At 38.0% G+C, this 18,989-nt stretch overlaps 1 protein-coding gene across 1 annotated transcript; it reads right to left on the bottom strand.

Moving 5' to 3' along the window:
* Window positions 1-212: 212 nt before the first annotated feature.
* LOC146133439 (gelsolin-like) lies at window positions 213-15,584 on the bottom strand. Its single transcript, XM_083396475.1, has 15 exons — window positions 14,355-15,584; window positions 13,665-13,852; window positions 10,974-11,135; window positions 9,274-9,426; window positions 7,878-8,100; window positions 7,357-7,451; window positions 6,899-7,021; window positions 6,589-6,669; window positions 6,052-6,219; window positions 5,571-5,648; window positions 5,187-5,303; window positions 4,463-4,628; window positions 3,215-3,373; window positions 2,144-2,288; window positions 213-759 (listed from the first exon to the last, which is right to left on the bottom strand). The coding sequence occupies exons 1-15, from the start codon at window positions 14,521-14,523 to the stop codon at window positions 582-584; spliced, it is 2,205 nt and encodes a 734-aa protein (XP_083252601.1). The 5' UTR covers window positions 14,524-15,584; the 3' UTR covers window positions 213-581.
* Window positions 15,585-18,989: the final 3,405 nt, after the last annotated feature.

The raw sequence follows: 18,989 nt of genomic DNA, 5'->3' as shown, positions 1-18,989 counted from the left end.
TACTCGTTTCTTCTGCACAGTAGGATCATACGTTAAAATAGTATTTCATAGCGTTAAGTAGCCTAAAGGCACACACAAATGAAAAATCACTTCATTTATATTTTTACTTCGCCCACTTTTATTTATTTAATGGCGAAAAACACATTTAAAGTAGAGATTGATTGCACGAAACATTTTTAGAACACATTTATAGTAAAACCAACATGACTTCGGCGTTCAATTTTTCAATTTAAAGCAATTTAAAAAAACAAATACGTATGCCAAAGCGGTATGGGCCTGGCATATTCTATAGAGTAGGCCTACAGTGCTGGTACTGCCAAACAACGCCGAATTATAGGTATTTTGAGAGCGTTGAAATACTGTATAATATTCCTGTGTGTTGAATAGTGTCTGGCCTTTTAAAGCATAGTAGTTCATCGCAGTGTAGCTTCAAGTCAGATAAGTAGTTTAACAAACCCGAATGCCAGGGCCGAAAACATTTCACAGGGCGTAGCCTATATAAGCGCGGTATAATTACAGAATACAACTTCGCGATTGCTGATTAAATGATGTCCGTAACTCTCCTGATAGCTAGCAGCGCTCTACAAGCACAGCTTCTGCATTCGTTCAGCATAGCTGGTCCTCTGTTCGTACAACTTTCGGTCCCAGGATGGAAATAGGCCGGTAAAGGTCACAGGTTCGGCGGCCATTTTGATTTTGAAGATCGTGCAGTCCTGGTCGCGGCCTCGCGGATCCTTAGCGATGTATTCCCTGACAAGGCTGCGAGAGGTAAAAATATTGCATTAAGTGATAGGCACCCTGGAAAGTTATATTTCTCCTAGTGTTGCGAAAATAACCATTTAAAGACTTTCGTTACATCAATACTAAAACAGGTGAATTAGTTATTGGTTTAAAAATCAATGTTGAACTATTACAAAGCTGTTTTACGTGTTTCGGGCTATCAAACCATTTTGACCATATTTCAAAAAATACGTCAGTTTGAGTTAAGTCATTTGTCTGAAAAAACAAGGTTATTTAACTGGTTAATGTTCTACCGGAGGTTGAATAAGTTTTTGCAAAAAATTGAGATGGGTGAATAATTTTTTTAAATCGCTGTTTATAGCCAATTAAAAACTTAAACGGATCTAAAAAATCAAACATCACTATTCGTGAATGTTAGGCCAAATGCAGTGCAACAACAATGTTAACCCCACAACTTGTTCTTGTATATCATGCCTATCACGCACAGGTATATTTATTACAGTTATATCAATTTTGGATTTAGGTGAATTAGCCTAAATTTGGTGTTCTGGTAGGGGTGTACAACATTTAAAAAGTTTAATAAACACTGGTCTAAACGACATAGGCTAAATACAGATCAATGTATTATAAATTTAATTTAGTCTAGTTGAATTAGTTAAAAATAGGACCTTATAGTTCATCAGTCAAGTCATTCACTATAATGTGTTATCCATTGAATATAGCTGCCTGATAATTGCGTAACTAACTGTACTATTTGTTTGTAAATATTGAAACTTTTTGCACGTGATGCATATTTTTACGAATAAATAATCATATTTAGTTTAATTGATTTTTTAATTGACAAACACAGGCTTATAGGTTATATACCGTACTATTTAATAGTAAAAGCGCTAAAAAGTTTAATATATATTAACAAAGCCAGGGTCAGTTGCACCCTGTTGCGATTGTATTGAAATAAGTATATACTCAAATATTCATTAGTTGAAAGGTGGATCCAACATTTTTGTTTCTCGAAAAACACAAACGTCGTAAGATCTTTTTCAGAAGCCTAATGTTGTCCAGCAAACTAATGATTAAATATGCAAATAAAGTTTAGTCTTTATGATCCCAAAAACTCACATTTTATCAAACTTATAGATTTTTCCATACAAAAGGCCGTATGCGTCTGGTACATAGAACAAATATTCTGGTTCCATCCCTGTTAGTAACTCTGACGTGTCCATTTTACCATGGTGACCCGATAAAAGCCTATAGCGAGCTTGTAACTTAATCTGGTATTAAATATAAAGCACAGTTGGCAGTTTTCGGCTGGCCGTGCATGCCTCAGTTATTGACAGGTGTTTTGCAATGCAGATACATTTTCCTCTAGTCTAGCAGGTTCTATTGTTATTAAAATGCTTACCTGGGCGCCTCTTTTTTTTCCTCGTCGTTGGCGCCATTGCCAATCCAAATGAAAACTTTATCCCAGGCATCCAACATCATTACGTCATCGGTTTCAAGGTCACTCTGGGTGAAATCTCCGGGAACTTCCTCAACTGTGACGTTTCCTACAAGGCAACAAATTATATTATTAGCATGTTTATAACGCACCACGTCCTTGACACTCAACATAGACACGTGAAAGTGTACACACTGTTCAGCAGTGCTTAATAATTGGCAAAACTCAAGCGTTTTTTTTAATAACGCGCCGCAGGACCAGCGCAACTGTCTAACTTCAGTAATTTAACACAAACGCTCTTGTCATATGGCGATCACACGCTAATGAAAATACAGGGATTATATTTATTAAATTTTCCAATAAACAAGTCTGAAATGGGTAATTACTGCAGGGATAAAAGTAGAAAAGTTTTCTTTATCAGAATGCATGGAAAATTTCAGAGATGACGTCACAAAGTTATGTCATAAACGAACGTCTCAAACAAGTAACGTTAGGAAACCTGAGATTATCGTTCGATGTAACGAACACATATTCAACTGAAATCTTAGTTTTAAACCATTTAAGGAATTGACGGGATGGTTTGATGAAATAGGACATGGCTTGGAAAAAAATATTTTTAAGGCGTACCTGCAATAAGTATATATTTACCCGAACCAACTTCTGAATCTTTACGGCTGCAGTGCAAGTTTTGGAAACAGTAAACAAACCGAATAGGTCGATCAATTATAAAAGGCAGTTTAAAAATACAACTATACTGCAGTAAGGTTCGAACTCATGACCTCCGGTTATACCGGTACGGTCGCTAAACCAACTGAGCTACACAGGATAAGATATAAGCGAGTCGAGAAACAGCCAGACGCCAATGCTTGCTACATTCTGTTAGTACAAGCAACTTAACATTTAAGGGGGTTTGTAGGTCCTTACAAAACTGGTGCTTGACATTTGGCTTTGCAAACCCATTCGGTTGTGACTCTTTGTCTAAAATGGCTTGCACGTCAAAGATCTTGGGTTACCCTATAACGATGGTAGACCGACCTTTAGCGTTGGAGATAGCAAATAGTCGCGGCGGGTTAGAATCCAGGTCTTCCATTCGCGGGCTGGAAGCGTAATCCTTCTTTCCTCCGAGCACACTCCAGAAGTCGGGGCTTTCAGAGCCTTCGTTCACCTCCTTGTGGCTTTGGGACGAAAGCTCGCCTAAAAAGTCAAACGAAAATGGGAAAGGAATAAGAATTGAGCGCATGGTGTGATATCCTGGAAATAAGCTATGGTCGATATATCTAAGGAAGGACAAAACGCTTTAATTGAGTATGAATATCAATTGTTTACCACTAAGTCTCTTTCGCGAAATATCACAAGACAAGGTTCACCCAATAGAGGAAGGTTAAACATAGAATAAAATTTTCATTTTAGATCTAAAGTTCAGCTTAAAAAACTAAGACTCATAGGAAGTTGGTTAACATCAAATATCTATACAAAAGATTGAAAACTTCGAGTCTCCGACCCTTTTTTTAGAGTATTACTGCTATAAATATGCAAACCACGATAAATTTGTGGCTGTTACAATTGTTTTAAAGAGCCCTGTTTGTTAAAACTCTACATTACCCAACATTGGTGACCATGCTATTTAAAAACTTATATGTGTTGTGACCCCGCAACAATTTACTCCGCGTACTGCGGCGTGGTTGAAAAAGAAATACGCCAGGCGTTAATTTACTCTATGTGGCTTTTTATTGAACTACCGTACTCAATATGAAGTGCGGCTCGCTTCTAAGAAAACATTTTTTTTAAATCGATAAACAAATTCAGTTTAATTTATTATGCAAAGCCTTCAGCTTAAGCATAGCACAGTTGAAAATAAAAAAAAGGTAATGCGTCCATCGTGTTTACCTTTTTATAAAACGCTAGCAGTTAAAAAAAACAGGGCACAGAATAAAGCTATTTAGCGAATTCAGGAAAACCAAACAATGAGAAAACTATCCTTGATATGATGTCAGATTTTAAACAAAGCTAAAAATAAAATATTTTGATAAATATTAAGTTTTATGATAAAAAAGTTGGAAAACAGTTTGCTTTCTTTATCAAACAGTAAAATGCAAATTAGAAGTGGCCAAAATATATAAAATACTAAACATCAGTCATGGTTACCAGTATAAAATAAAAATATCCTGTCATTCACCAGATTAATAAAACCTCTCTTATAAAAAACCAAACAATAAAATGTTCATATTAAGAACAAGACTTACCGCCTTATTTTTAAGGTCGGTCGCTAATCGAGTAACTGACCTGCGATATGACGCGCCGAAGCAACTTCGATATCGTTGGCGCCACGCCCAATCCAGATATGGCACTTGGTGTCGTCCTTGAGCACGAAGGCGTCGTTTGAGTTGAGCGCCGTCGCCGACGTTTCAACCTGAATCGCTTTGCTCGCGCCAAAGCTGGTGGAACGAACCTGCGAAAGTTTTGGAAACAGTTGGATGTCAGGGTTTTGAAAATTGTTTGCCGGTATATATTTTGTTTGAAAACATATTTTAAGTACTGTCATCACTGGATTTGGCAGAAAACAACCTAATGAAGTTCTTTCACAGACATACACCAACAAGCGTTAGTTTCCCCTTTTTAAGGTTTACAAAGTAATCTATTTTTGAAGACCCTGACATTTTGGTGCTTGTGTGTCAATAAACCTAGAAAAGTTCCTTTTGGATATTTCTTAGATTCAAGTAATAGCCGATAAATAACCAGGTATTTCTTTTTCCATCCTAATTTGTCGATTAATCAGATGTATTATCTTTATTTTGCAAATTTATTCATGTATCCTGATCAGTAACAATTAGTTCTTAGCTACCACTTTGATGCTTCTTACCGTGACCCAGCGTTGTTTGTAATTAACCGGCAAACGTGAAAATTACCGTGTTTCTCTGAACTGCATTTAACAAGTTAACAAGAATTTATGTAACAGAGCAATAAAAGTATTCCGACTCGATAATACCCGACGAAAACGGCTTATTACCTGGTATAAAGCGACTTTGGTGACCCCAACGTTGGCACCGGCGTCCTTGGAATAACCACCGCTGGTGATCAGCAAAGGACGGTTGAAGATTGCCATCATATGCGCCGGTTCCTTTCCCTGAAGTATAATGAAAAGATGACCAATGACCCAAAGAAGTTTGTTAAGTTTAGTATAAAGTATTATTATAGGCGTATTTTTTAGGGATGGCCACCTCACACATTTAGTACATTAACCATCGAGTTTCTCGTAAATGTTTCGTAACCAAATTTGAGTCGTATATATTTAATCGACTTTAGTAGCGGCGACACAAAAACATAGCATTAGGAAAAAAATGCGATTTTATAAAGAGACAGACGTTGATTTAGTTTAAAGTTGGTGGCTTACTTGTACAACTCTGACTTGAACAGGTCGTTGACCGTACTCGTCATCAAGCTGTGTAGCAAGAAACGCGGATGTGGCAATCTATAGATGAATAAATAGACAGGTCTGATATGACTGTATAAAAACAAAACAACTTAAACCAACATATGAATTGAATGACGCAATAAGGCAAAACAAACTTTGTGAAAATTCCTAAATATAAAAAACAAAAAATCACAACACAAATCCTTAAACCATTAGTTGGTTCACATTTTGCAGTTTATAAAAATTAAGTGGCAATAAATTGCAGCAAAACTTTATTTACAAAAACCTTTAGTATAATTGTCTAAAACAAAACACCAGCTAAGCTTATAGTCAAAGAATCCGTAAATATAACAAAAAAGGATATACTGTTGCCTGCAATTTCTTCCTTTCTTTTTTTAAATTATTGTTTCATGTTTCGCGACTATATCGCTCTGTAATTCAATCGGTCGAAATGATTTACCTCATCCTTGGTCGAATCTTGTCCCTGCCAGTAGTAAATGATGTACTCTTCCCTGTTTCTTGGCGTGTACGTGTACAAAATTATGTAGCAGTCGCCAGCGTAAAACTTGCCATAGTCCTGCTTCTTAACCGGCACCTTTTGGTTACCTTCGATCCTCCAAACTTCGACCTGTAAAAAAATTAAATTTTGAAATATGTACTGACCAACGTCTTTACAAACTGTTGTCTCAACGATGCTTCAATAACATGATGGAATTGAGGAAATTGTTAGGTGGACGCAGTCGCACACGTCGCACAGCATTTATTAAGACTTAGATTTATATACATTTTCGAAGGCATAAGCTATAGTTCGCTATAGCGCTACAGGATACGGTCATCATCATATGTTACGTTCGATGTTATTTTAAGTTAACATTTTCGCATTTAATTAAAATAAACAACTTACGTATAGGTTTACGTACACCCTTACAGTGGTTTTGGCACCAATGTATCTACAGCGAGGTAGAAATGGAATTAAAAAACAATGTATTTTGTTTACCTTGCCAGACCCGTCGTCGACCATTCCTTGTTGGGCGGCGAATTTTGGCTTCTCATAAAGATTCTTAACGTTGAACCGTTGCTACAAGCAGAAGAAATATATCAAAAGTGGAACAGCATGTTAAAACAACGTTTGAATTTTATTTGATATATGAGTATCTTGCTGCAAAATACATTGTTCGTTTGACAAAATCAAACAAGATCCTAAATATTCAAGTTCTAAATATAAATATGCGGTTTATAAATAATAGTTTAACGTATTGCTAAATGTTAATTCTAAAGTTGAAAAAAGCCCATTACGTGTATTGTACCTTGTCGATCTTTGCGATCTTGTTCTTCGAGAAAGTCTTTCCAAGTCCTTCGGCCTGATCCTTTTTCTTCCAATCTTTAAAGAACTGAGTGAAGAGCACGCTTTCGGCTCCCTCGGCCATGCACTGCGCCAGAACGCTGGGTTAAGCCTTTTACTCACAGATACATCAGACTATTTCGAATATAAGAATCTGGCTTTGCCCGATGGACGAAAAACAACCATTTTGGTTGAATTTTCGCTCTTGTGGCGATTAAGATCAAACTAAATAGCATACAGAATAAATTAGTCAAACGTGCGAGATAAATGCTTTGGAATTTTTAATTGCTAATGAAGGCGCAGTTGGTGTGGAGTATGTTTGTCTTATACAACTAAAAGACTATACATGAACCTGATTACTGCTTACAGGTTAATTTCTTACTTCGATTTTTATTCCTAAAAAGCAAGAAAAACAAAACAAACCTGTATCTTGGTCGAAGCGTGATATTTCTTCTCCTTTACGAAGTCGGAGGCGTTCTTCATTGCCCCACTTCTCTCGTCCTTACTGGCAAGCTTGCCTGCGTCGCAACAAACCAGTATTTAGCCTACATCGTGCATCACGTATATAGCTAAAACGATAATTTACCCTGAATAGCAGTTTATCCTAATAGTATTTTGAGGCAATTAGTTTATATACCACAGTAAGCCTAACCGGTGGCGAGATTTCACCTCTCGACCTCGGGAATACCGTGACCGTCTAGCGTCTATTATTGATTTTGCTAAAATGTTTGTGGGATTTTTTGCAAACAAACAACATACATATAGGTGTGGTGAGTATTTTTATTACGTTCACTAAGTAAAGAACGTCTAAACGTTCGTATTTTCGTCAAACGAATTGACCTAATGTGTTTTGCGATTGCCATCTCCACACTGAAGTCATTCAAAAAGTGACTTGCTAACAACAGCTATTCGCGTTTTAACCGTTCCAATTGTTATACACTTACCCTTCCAGACCATAATCATCCTGTTACTCCCATCGTCCACGATGAAGCAGTCGCCAGAGATGAGGTCCTTCTGTTGGAATGGGGCGTCGGCCACCTTCTTCACAATTAACTTGCCAGTGTCGGACGAAACATGGTAAAGCACGGCAGGTCGCTTCGCTTGCTTTTGCATCGAGTCGTCGTCGGCAATTTCGGGGCCAATGTCGGCCGGCGTGCCCGAGAGGGCCTAGGCGCAAAAAATGGCAAGTTTAATCAACGTTCAATAGGTCAAGTGCGGTTGCAATTAGTCGTTCAAGTGTCCATTAGGGATTGCCATAACTTGGTATTTTATTTCTATAAGTAACCCATCGGTTTGAGCAACAATAGTGGCCGCCTGAGCCTACGACAGTGATTTTGTATGACATCCCTCAAGAAAAAGGACATGCATCAATCACAGTATGACACGGAAAAAATGAGGCGTTTTTCGCCACAATTAACATTGAGGAAACTAGATTTATTGCAATAAATTGGCCAATGCCAACTTTAAAAAAATTTAGGTTTAGATGCGCACCGATCGCCGGATATTGTAAAAAAAAACATTTCTGGCAATCCGATACCGTACTGTACATCAGTAATTTTATTTTATTTATTTTTTTTTTTTTTTTTTTGACTTTAATTTTTTTGACTTTAGAACAAGCATAATAATGGCGTCTGTAAAATTTGGCAGACTGAATATTATACTCGGAAGTTTAACAAACGAGATAATGAAGAGGATTTTAAGCAAAGATAAATGTAACAAGCACTATTTTTTCTGTGTGTGTCTCCATATAAATTCGACATTGACAACTAAATCGAAAAACGGCAAAATGCGCAGGAAATGGTCTCTTCTGGGAATTCGCATTGTGTTCCCATTATGGTCCCCAATTTTGTTACCACGGAAAGAAATTGATAACCATATGGGAATTTTTAGTCGCCTTAGCGTTACATTTCGAGCGGCGCCGTTTATCCGATGCACGTAATCGTAATTGTACCTATACCCGTTACCTATAGCCTACACCAGGGTGAGGAGTCGGAGTCGGACTCGGGACTTACTCGAGTAGGACTGTATGAAATAACCCGAGTCCCGAGTCCGACGTGCGCATGTGCATTACCAAATTTCGAAACTGATAAGGCAGCAAACTATACAAATTGTTAAAGTGTAATAGCAAGTGTTGCAATATTTCTAAATCATGTATTGTGGTTGGATGACTTATATGATAGCCCATGAGTGGATTGCTCATTAATCACCTTATTTGCTTCACGTAAATGGGTGAAATACAGGTTGCAGAGTCGAATCCGGGCACAAGATTCGACGAAATCGCACATTTGGCCGGAGTCGGGTTATTTTAATCGACCCCGCAGCCCTGCTACACACACTCACCTTCATCATTTTGGCCGGGATTCCTTCGCCCTCGTTGATGATGTGGATCTTTCCCTTGCCTCCCTTCTCTTCGTTCTTAATGTTATTGACGAACTCGCACGCCTTAAGTTGTTCCCACTTGTTGCTCATGCTGCCGTTCCACTGGTAGATGTCCTGCGAGGAAAAAATACATGTTCTAGCAACGGTGGTTGCGGTGATATTGAGGTTCATAAAATTTATCTTCATATTCACTCAAGGAAGATGGGCATTTCGCAGTTACTCGTTGAGTACTCGGCCACAAATCGTTGTGCCATCGTTCGATTTTTTGATAACAAATACTGCTGTTAGTCGAAGTAGAATACTGTTTTTCAAGAAAACAGTTAAAGCCAAACTTACGATCCGATCGCTTTAAAACCCCCTTCGACAGTAAATATATTGGGCTTTCATTTTACTTCGGATATGGGAAGCGAATTTGTGAACAATATATAGTTGATACACGGCCTTAATATATACAATTACTCAACTCAGTCGTCACGTAAAACGAAAAGACAATACTCGAGTCCCCGAAAGTTGTCGAACTCCTAGTAGCCGCTATAGTTGTATAATGTATAGAAAAAGGCACTATGACGCAATGCTTTTTGTATGGGCTAGAAATGGGATATTACGTTCACGACGCCTATCCCTTAATTGCAAATTAAACCTTTTTGCTTGTCGTTGATTGGATCATTTTAAAAATCAAATTTAAATCCAGTGTGAACAGAAAGATATTTTAATGTTAAGGCCACCGCGTGATGGTTTGGTCATGGCCACAAAGCACGTTATAGGGAAATGCCATGCGAGTGCGTTGTGTTCATTAACATATACGCAATTGTCAGCGGCTTTCAAGCCTTTGATTGAAATTTCGAACCTATTTTCGCAATGAGGTTAATAATGCATCGGTGATGAATAGATGGTCTACTATTCATGCATAGTAGGCTATAGATGAAAAACAATTCGCAGTTGTTAACTGCAACGTGTGGAATTTCGAGTCACATTTTTAAAAGCAAACCGCACTTGGATATTAGGGAAACCGCTTACTTTCGTTAAAAAACCTGATCTGCTAATTGAACAAAACTCGACCAAACAATTGCAGGTTGACTTTGGGTGATGTTAAATTGGCGACTTGGTGCCACTGAAATAAGCTCACCGGGGAAGTTACCTAATCGACTTGCGTGCTTTTTTAAACTATTTCTAAATCCGCCTCCGTTGAAAGGCCACCTGCCTGAAATAATGGTGCACTTTTGCCGAACCGGTTCTCAACTCTAGATCATAAGAAAGGCGACCTTTCGGCGTGCTAAGTACACAATTCGTCACTTTGTTGAAACGCGATGTCTAGCCTATATTGTTTAGGTTTGCTACTGTATGGAGCATATTACAAAGGTCGGAATTAATTTCTCAGAACATTTGTCTTCAATTTATGTGTGTACAAATCCTTTTGTCATTATACTTTTCTTCTTAACATCTTAATTTTGAGATTATGTAATTGTAATACTTAGGCAAGCGTGCACTTATTTAAAGCAATAAACAAAAACTGTTATTACATCGTTTACATTAAAAACAGCGCGTTTATTATGCTACACAGGTCAGACGTAGTTATATAATATATATATATAGAGTTTAGTATATTTTGCGCGAAACGAATGATGGTTCGGCGGTAATAAATAGTTTTACAAACGCCTTACGTTTTCGACTTCGACAATGAAAATGTCTCCCTGGTTGAAACTCTTCCAGCTCATTTCGACCTCTGTGGCTCGCACCATTCTTCTGCCCTTGACGTGCAAGAGTCGCTTAACGTCGCTCACGTTAGTCTTGGCGTGCTTAAATCCAGAGGCGATTCCTCCTTTCTGTAAAGTAAAGTAAGTTTAGACGTGTTTAATTTTAGGAGAATACACTTGAAATCTTGAATCGATTTAAGCGGTGTAATTAAGCCAGAATGAACGACCTGAAGTAAGTCTGTTTTGAAACGAATCTTTGTGTAATTCTTTATCTTAACTTTCAATCTTTTGGACAAAAAAACTAGACAAATGAGGGGTGAAATTAGGTGATTTACTGTGATACATTTTTGGTAAAATTGGGTGTTTACTTAAAAATGTTTTGGGTGGTTGCGATGTAATACAAACACTGCAATGAAATTAGGTAATCACATTTAATGGTGTAAAAAGTTTAATGCTAACGATTTGACTGGCTACGACGATGCCTTAGGTATAGGGACTAAAATTTATTAAAAAATACCTGACTTCAACATCAGTTATTTACCAATTTAATCGTCTCGGACTTAAGCTGTTGACTTGTTTACAACTCTGGTACAGAGGTAGTTACAGCGTGAAATAATCGTAGGCTAACCCTACATGCAACACTGAACATCCAAGTGCCGAACGCTATTGTCAGGCAGAGCTACAGCGCTTTTCAATCGCAGATTTATCTTGCAGATTTACATGCCAAAGATCACCCGATCCGTTAGAAATCAGTGCATTTCTAAGCAAAAAGGTCTACGACAATCAGGACATCCAATGGCAGAAAAGTCTAGACTTTTAGACCTTGAGGTCCTCGCAATGCACTGATTTAAACTCCCGGCGTAGATAAATTAAAAATATTCATAAAAAGTTCAGAAAAGATAACAAAAAATATGAGATAGGATTAATAACACTTGACCCATCTAAACCCTAACGCTAACCCGAATCCTAACCCAAATGTGCGTTATTTTAATAATTCTTTAAATGCTGGGGAAAAAAGCCCAAACTCGGATGGTCATAAGATGGTTTCTCGTCCATTGTATTTAAGATTATTACGCTACAAATTGAGGTATTGGGGCCTGAAGGGTTATAATTATTAAATTATCGCACATTATTTGGGTTTGGTTGGGTCAAGTATTGTTAAACTTAATCTTCTTATGCACATGTGTTAATGCAAATTAATGCATTGTCCAAGACCTCGAAGTCTAAAAGTCGGACTTTTTGATCCTTTGAATGCACTGATTGTCGTAGACCTTTTAGCTTAGAACTGCACTGATTTCTTACGGATGGGGTGCAAAGACAGTACACTGTGATCTTTAGGCGGCGTTTGCCTTAACCACAACAGTAGATTACATCGGTTGGGAATCCCGTTAAGGTCGAACGGTTCGGTGTCGTTTTTAACGTACGCTGGAGGCATTGTGATTTTATCTGTACTTCTTACAAGTTTGGCCACTATAGGTACAGAAACAACTTTGGTAAAAATTGAATCTTTGTGACATAATAATATAATAGTGCCTTCGAGCTGAATATGCAGGCTTAAGTGTGACGCCTTACCATCGCAGAGGTTGATAAAAACAATAGTGGAAGGTGTATCCGTTTTCCTCGTTGATCTGGGCCTTAGAAAGTTTATCGGGAAATCAAGCGTGCTATACGGCAACGCTGCGCTGTAGTGTTCTTATATACGTAGGTGGACTAGTCATTTTAAACTGGTAAATGCGTTAACATTTTATAAAGTATTGTTTTAGGGAAATCATACGCGTCTCTGTTTTCGCAAAACGTTTACAAAAGGGTGAAAATTGATCAATGTAAACGTTCGCTTAAATGCAAATTAGGGTAAACGTGGTGAAAAGGTATAACAACAGGTGTGGTAACAGCCTTTAATTGCACCAGGAACAGTCCACAGTATCGCCCAATTCTAGAGTGAAAGCAAATACCGTATTAACTATACAGCCGTGTTTGTCATTTGGCCAAATCATAATGGAATGCCACATGTCGTCGAAAGGAAATGTCTCTCATATCACGCTGTATAACCTGTTACAGCGTATTGTATCAAAACCATTTGTCGTCAACAGCCCATTGACAAGGTTGACGCTGCGTGGTGTGACGTGTTTTACATGAAAAATAAGGTTTATTGCTGTACTAACAAAATTAAACAGCCAAGTTACAAAATTTCACAGACCGGTTACCAAGAAGTCAAACATTAGCTTTCCAAAACGCACGTGCCAACATCAGGAGAAATTCCAGCATTTATGCAAGATGAAAGCAGAATTGTTTTTAATACGACATTATAAAGTTGCATCATACCGTCAACTTATCTTAAAACAGTCTGCTATAGCAGTGTATACAGCTGAAGTTTAATCCAACTTACAAAAAGCGCAAAAAATTGCTTTGTTTGGTTTAATTTGGCCTTTATTTAAAAGGATTCGTGACGCATTAGGCATATAAAAGAGATTTATATATTGCTAAACAATGAAGTTTATATAATATTTTCCTAAATTATACTTTGCACAGTCACATGCCGCAATATGCGACTCCTTTGGGCTGGAAACGCCTTATGACTGAAAATGATTTTCTTTCAACGGGTAAAAATTACTATAAAATTAAAAGCTCTTCCTAAGTCCTTGATTTCACAAATTAAACCTTGTAACTGATGCCTTTCTTGAAGTATCCCGCGAAGGTCGCCGACTCGTAGTTTTGCACTTCCCTGTATTGGATCGGGAAACCCCCCAACTTGTCGTCCATCTGGGTAGCCAAGATGGCGGCCGCACCCCGTTCGTCCTGACTTGATTCGTTTCCCAACCAGAAATGAAGATCATACGACTTTCCGCCTATCAATAAAAAGATAGCACTTATAAAGACCCCGTCTAAAGACTTTTAGCCAAAGTCATAGAGGCAAAATAACCCTAACTTGAATTAAAGTCTGAAGGCAACTAGTGTTAGTAATTAGTGTTTACTTGGACGGGGCTTAAATTGTTATTATAATAGATGACTCGACTGGATTTAAACAATCATGAAAATACTTCCTTGTTTATAGCACCGCGAAAAGTTTAGCAAAATAAAATGAATGTTTGATTAAGTGTTTGGAATACTGTATTCAGTCGTTGGAGTTTTAAACAACACTGTTTATTATATGGTAGGAACAATGCAACTAAATAAGAATTAATTGACATTTGTTGCTGCGAGTAGAAGGTTACATTCCAAAAATGCACCAAAAAAGCCAAGAGAAATGTGTTGGGTTTCAACTCTGACTGATTAAAAGAAATATAAGGCTACGTGCTATATAGGCGGTAGGCGTACTTAACTAGTTCGTACAGTTAAACCCTTAAATACCTCTGTTTAGGATCGTGTGTAGAACGATGTAGGAGTCCCCGGTGAAAAAGTTTCCATGTTGGGTTGCGCACACGGGAGCCAGTTCCATGTCTTCGATCCGCCATACTTGCAAGCCAGCCGCCTGGCCGGCCTTCTCCAGTTCAGCAACGGTGGTCTTCGCCTTGGGCATGTCCGATTCCTCAAGCAGCAACTTCGAAGACTATAAAGACTATTGAATCTGAGATTCACACTTGCGTGCAAACATATTAACTGGTTTTCTTGGACGTTGCGACACTTTTTAACAAATCGAAAGAGGGTATAATATAGGCCTATACTTACAAACACGACTGCCATATCGTCGTAACTTATAAGATATGCCCTTGTTTACAACATCGTTCCAATTTGTGAAATGAAACTTTATTTTGTTATATTTGTAACAAAGCAACATTTTGTAACATTTGTAAAAGCCTGTTTACTTTATCCCGAATTTCAAAGGATCTCGCTACGGAAACGATTTATTGTACAAAACGTTCTTGTTTTGGGGGGCATACCGACCTGTAGACCTTTATTTATTACACAACAAATTGGAAAAACGTAATCAAAAAACAAAAGAAACTTCCATCTTGGATCCACCAGTTAATAGACCTTGAAGGACCGACAAACTTTCCAAGTCATAAAGCTTTAAGTTTAAATATCTTTGCTGCCTGACCCTCCTAACCGCGACTGAATTCTAACAGGAACTGGCGTCGTCGTTTCTTTAATCACTTCTGAAATGCACATAGGGTCGGAAGTGACGGTATACAGCCAACACATTACGCTACAACGCAACATCCTACGTTCGCTCTGACACCGCTTACGAACACTTTAGCTTTAACTGCAGCCTATGGGCGCAAGTTTATTGGCCTTCTCTTAACTGCCGATATCTGAGCTGTTGGTAGGCCTAATCTGTTCTGTTTGTGGGGCAATATGCTATTCGTGGAAAAAACACTCGAAGATAATACACCTTATGGCGGTGTCGGCCTCTATACGTATTTATTTTGGCTTATTTAAGGAGATGTGAGTGGTTTGCAGTTTTTAAGCGATTCGCGAAAACCTTTTTGCGGATTTGCGCACGCAGACTGAATTTATGCATTAAAAAATGATTCTATTTTCAAAATCCCGAACCTTTGTGCCCTATTTTACTCCTGGCGTACATAAAAAAAACTTTAAAAACCACTGCTTTTAGATAGAAAAGTGATTGATTCTCCTATTTTGTGATACTTATTCTAGCCTACTCTACACTCTATGTTTACTATTGTTGTTTTGTTTTCCTACCTATAACTGGACTTAATCTTACCGTCTGTTTGCGGAATTCTATTTTAGCTGAATGATTGCCAGCCGGTCCGTGCATTTAGCTGTGCAACAAACCGGAAGCTATACCTATTTGTCGCCGTCTTTAGTGGCGGGCGTTACTGTCTTCGGACGTGATCATTCTCGACAGCGCTTTTGCTTTTATGTATTTTGCTGGCCACCAGCTCTCAAAACCATACTAGCCGACTTCATAAACACATATATGTGTGTGTGTGTCTTTCATACTAGCCGACTTAGACTTTCAGACCACTCTTTTCAAAGGAAATCTGGCGAAACGTCCGGCTATTTTTGCGAAGTTGTTTTGTATAAGTGGTTCCCCAACGTGGGCTATTACTTGATTGCACTGATTTGTTTTAGAAGCAAATGACAGCCCACGATTAACATAGGTGAGACAACAAATCGAAAACAGTTTAATTGAGCATATTTACGTAAACACTGATTAAGTATATAGACCAAAACCATTTTTTATATGTCGAAATATGACCAAAATCGTTAAATGACACTTCAATTGAAATTGAATTGGAAGGATATGTGCTGAAAATCCAAACAATTCATTATGGCTGGCTGTTTATGATCGAGAATGTCATTCCTAAAACAACACATTGATTTCCTTTTGATCCAAGACATCTACATTGCGCTGCTTTCGGACGACTCCTGTTAAATTTTATATATTTTCATAAACATTCACAAATTGGTCGCACCTTACTTTCGTTGGCATATCAGCGAATAGGCCAACTAAAAATTTGAACACAATCGCCTATCAACTGCAGCAATCAAAAGCAGTATTTTTAACTTTGCAAAGCCTGTACTTCCTTGTTTGCTTTTTCTTTGCTTGCCTTCTTTGATTCATTATGAAACTCGTTTAGAAAAAAGGGCACAACGAAACCTATTTGTGAACTACGCCTGCACAGCACAGTGTTGTCAAAGAACCTTAAATCCTACAATACACGTCCTCAAGCCGAACAGCCTTATATTGATCTTTCATTATCCGTGGCTGGTACACCGTATTCGCAGGTGAATTCCCCCGCTACGTTTTTCTGTTTGCATGTTTGCTATTTTTATAACTGCTGCTGCGAAGCGAAACCTTTAAAGCGCTTGTAGGTGACATTGTGAAGCCCGGCGTTCCCTCATCACAATATTCAAAACAATGTGTTAAATGCAATATCCTGCAGGTAATACGCCTTTGCTTTGGCTTCCTTCTTATCTTTGCTATGGTCTCCACACGAGGCTAAGTGCCCTTTGATAGTTTCAGGAAGCTTGCTTTCGCAGCAATCTGTTGTTTTACCAACAGGAAACTGGTAATCTGATCTTCTTTGACGTATTTTCCTTTCTCTGTTTTAGGCTATCTAGTTTCACTTATCGTTTTGGTCGAATTATGACACTTGTAACCTAACCCAGATTGCGGCATGTGGTGGGTGGTTTCCCTTGAGAAGACGTGGCGTTATAATAACTATAAGGTTGGTAATAACATATTTGAAAAAAAAAAAACTAAGCTAGCATATCCAAATAAACAACCTTAGCAAATTGCAAAAAATCTACCAGAATCAACCGGCATATATCTATCTAACAGTGAGGGAGTTCAAATGTATTTTTTCGTCACGAATGGCAATAAAATCTACCGGATATTTACCTTGGTGAACACTTAAGAAATCTATAGTTGGAAACGTCACATATTGCTTGACCAGGATTTGCCAGCATTTACTAGATCCTGTTTAAACAACACTTCCGATTTTAAATCTCAATGTTCAGCAACGCATTTAAGAGAAAAAATAAATACGTGTAAATGGTACCTTGTACCCTAAGAGGGTTAAATCACTCCGAGATAAATTTTATTTTTTTCATAAAATTTCGGCAACAAATAAGGGCGGCAAAAAATTGAATATTCGATTTCCATGGAAGCGTTTTGTTTTGCTGCGTTTAGAAACAAACAGCAAACCAAATGAAAGCCTTTTTGACCGGATCAAGACAACACGACGCTTTGTAACGTAGATATAGCGTCCGCCGTAAAAACAAACAAATTCGAACAAAACAGATGGACGAGGTCCTTTCGTTTTCCTGTTGGCCGCCTGACAAGCAAGTTAAGCCAGTATGCCGTTTATTCCACGCCATTGGACGCGTATTAATTATGAGTCAGCCACGCTTATGGTTACAGTTGTGAACGCCCTCGAGCATGAAAGCTGTTATCTTTCAAAGCCGGGCGTGAAAGCGGCTTCTTAGATTTGTGTAGTGTACCAAATTTTCTCTCTTTTTAAAACGCAGTAATTGATAACTCTTTACAGTCAGCGTTTTGAGGGATAAAACGATATCTCAAATTTCTCTAACAGATTCTCAAAGTATAGCCTACTCATGTACAGCAGAACATTTGTACTTCGATTCATGTGGTACTTTGATGCAATAGTTGCGGTCCCTCACCAAAGCCGTACCTTAAAAACAATGTTCACAGCCACTTAAAAATTAGTCGCACCCGTTCAATAACCTAACCCAAGGTAATTTGAGACTCTCTTGAAAACTAAAAGTACGAAAGATCTATTTCAAGCAGACACAAATGGTAAGCCATTATTTGCAGTCGTTCCTTAACCTTGTTCTTCTTCGTTTCTCAAAAAGTCTATTGTGGACATCCAGTGTTTAACGCATGTTCTTGGGACTTTGTTAAATACAGAGGGGTCTCTTGCATTGTATCTTGTTTCAAGAATCGACTTAACTTTCCTTAATCGACTCAACGTGTACCTATATATATTGGGAATGTAACATCGCTGCGTGCAACCGCAAACACAAAGTAAAAAAGTACCACACTTTTTTTTATACACGTCAGCCCAGTAGACCTGGGCGAAGTGTGATTGCTGGATTGCTGAAGCTATTATAAGGCGTGTGTGAAAATTTCAGATCTCTAACGTGAATATTAGATGGTATTTGGGGCATTTGAAATCGAAAGGCCATATGTCGAATTTGAGCAGTTATGAAATTTTTGATCGCATATTAAAGCAAGGCCCGATTGATATTGACTACAAGCGATGGCTCATTTTGAAGAGTATGTCTTGTAGTTTATTTCGTGAAAAAATTAGCGAGAAAGTTTGAAAATTAGGTGTTAATATAGCTGAATATTAATATTCATAAAAATGAATATTAATATTTTTTCGTTAAAAGTGTGATTGCTGGAAAGATGTAAGCAATATAAGGATTGTGTAGAAATTTCAACTTTGTATCGTCACAACTTTTGGAGATATTGCCCAAAACCAATCCAGCGCGCCAACTTCGCCCAGGTGCCCAGTAGGGGGTATGGAACGACCGATTTAGACAAAATTTAAT

The sequence above is a fragment of the Ascidiella aspersa genome, chromosome 9 (assembly GCF_963924565.1).
Source record: "Ascidiella aspersa chromosome 9, kaAscAspe10.2, whole genome shotgun sequence".
Lineage (NCBI taxonomy): Eukaryota > Metazoa > Chordata > Ascidiacea > Phlebobranchia > Ascidiidae > Ascidiella > Ascidiella aspersa.
This window is presented reverse-complemented; position numbering and strand designations above follow the sequence as displayed.

Excerpts from the sequence above, each read along its gene's own strand:
- LOC146133439 (XM_083396475.1), bottom strand. The coding sequence starts at position 14,523 with ATGCCCAAGGCGAAGACCACCGTTGCTGAACTGGAGAAGGCCGGCCAG. Across the intron at positions 9,427-10,973 it reads TCATTGTCGAAGTCGAAAAC|GACATCTACCAGTGGAACGG; the intron begins GTAAGGCGTTTG and ends TTTTCCTCGCAG. Across the intron at positions 6,220-6,588 it reads TCGACGACGGGTCTGGCAAG|GTCGAAGTTTGGAGGATCGA; the intron begins GTAAACAAAATA and ends ATTTTTTTACAG.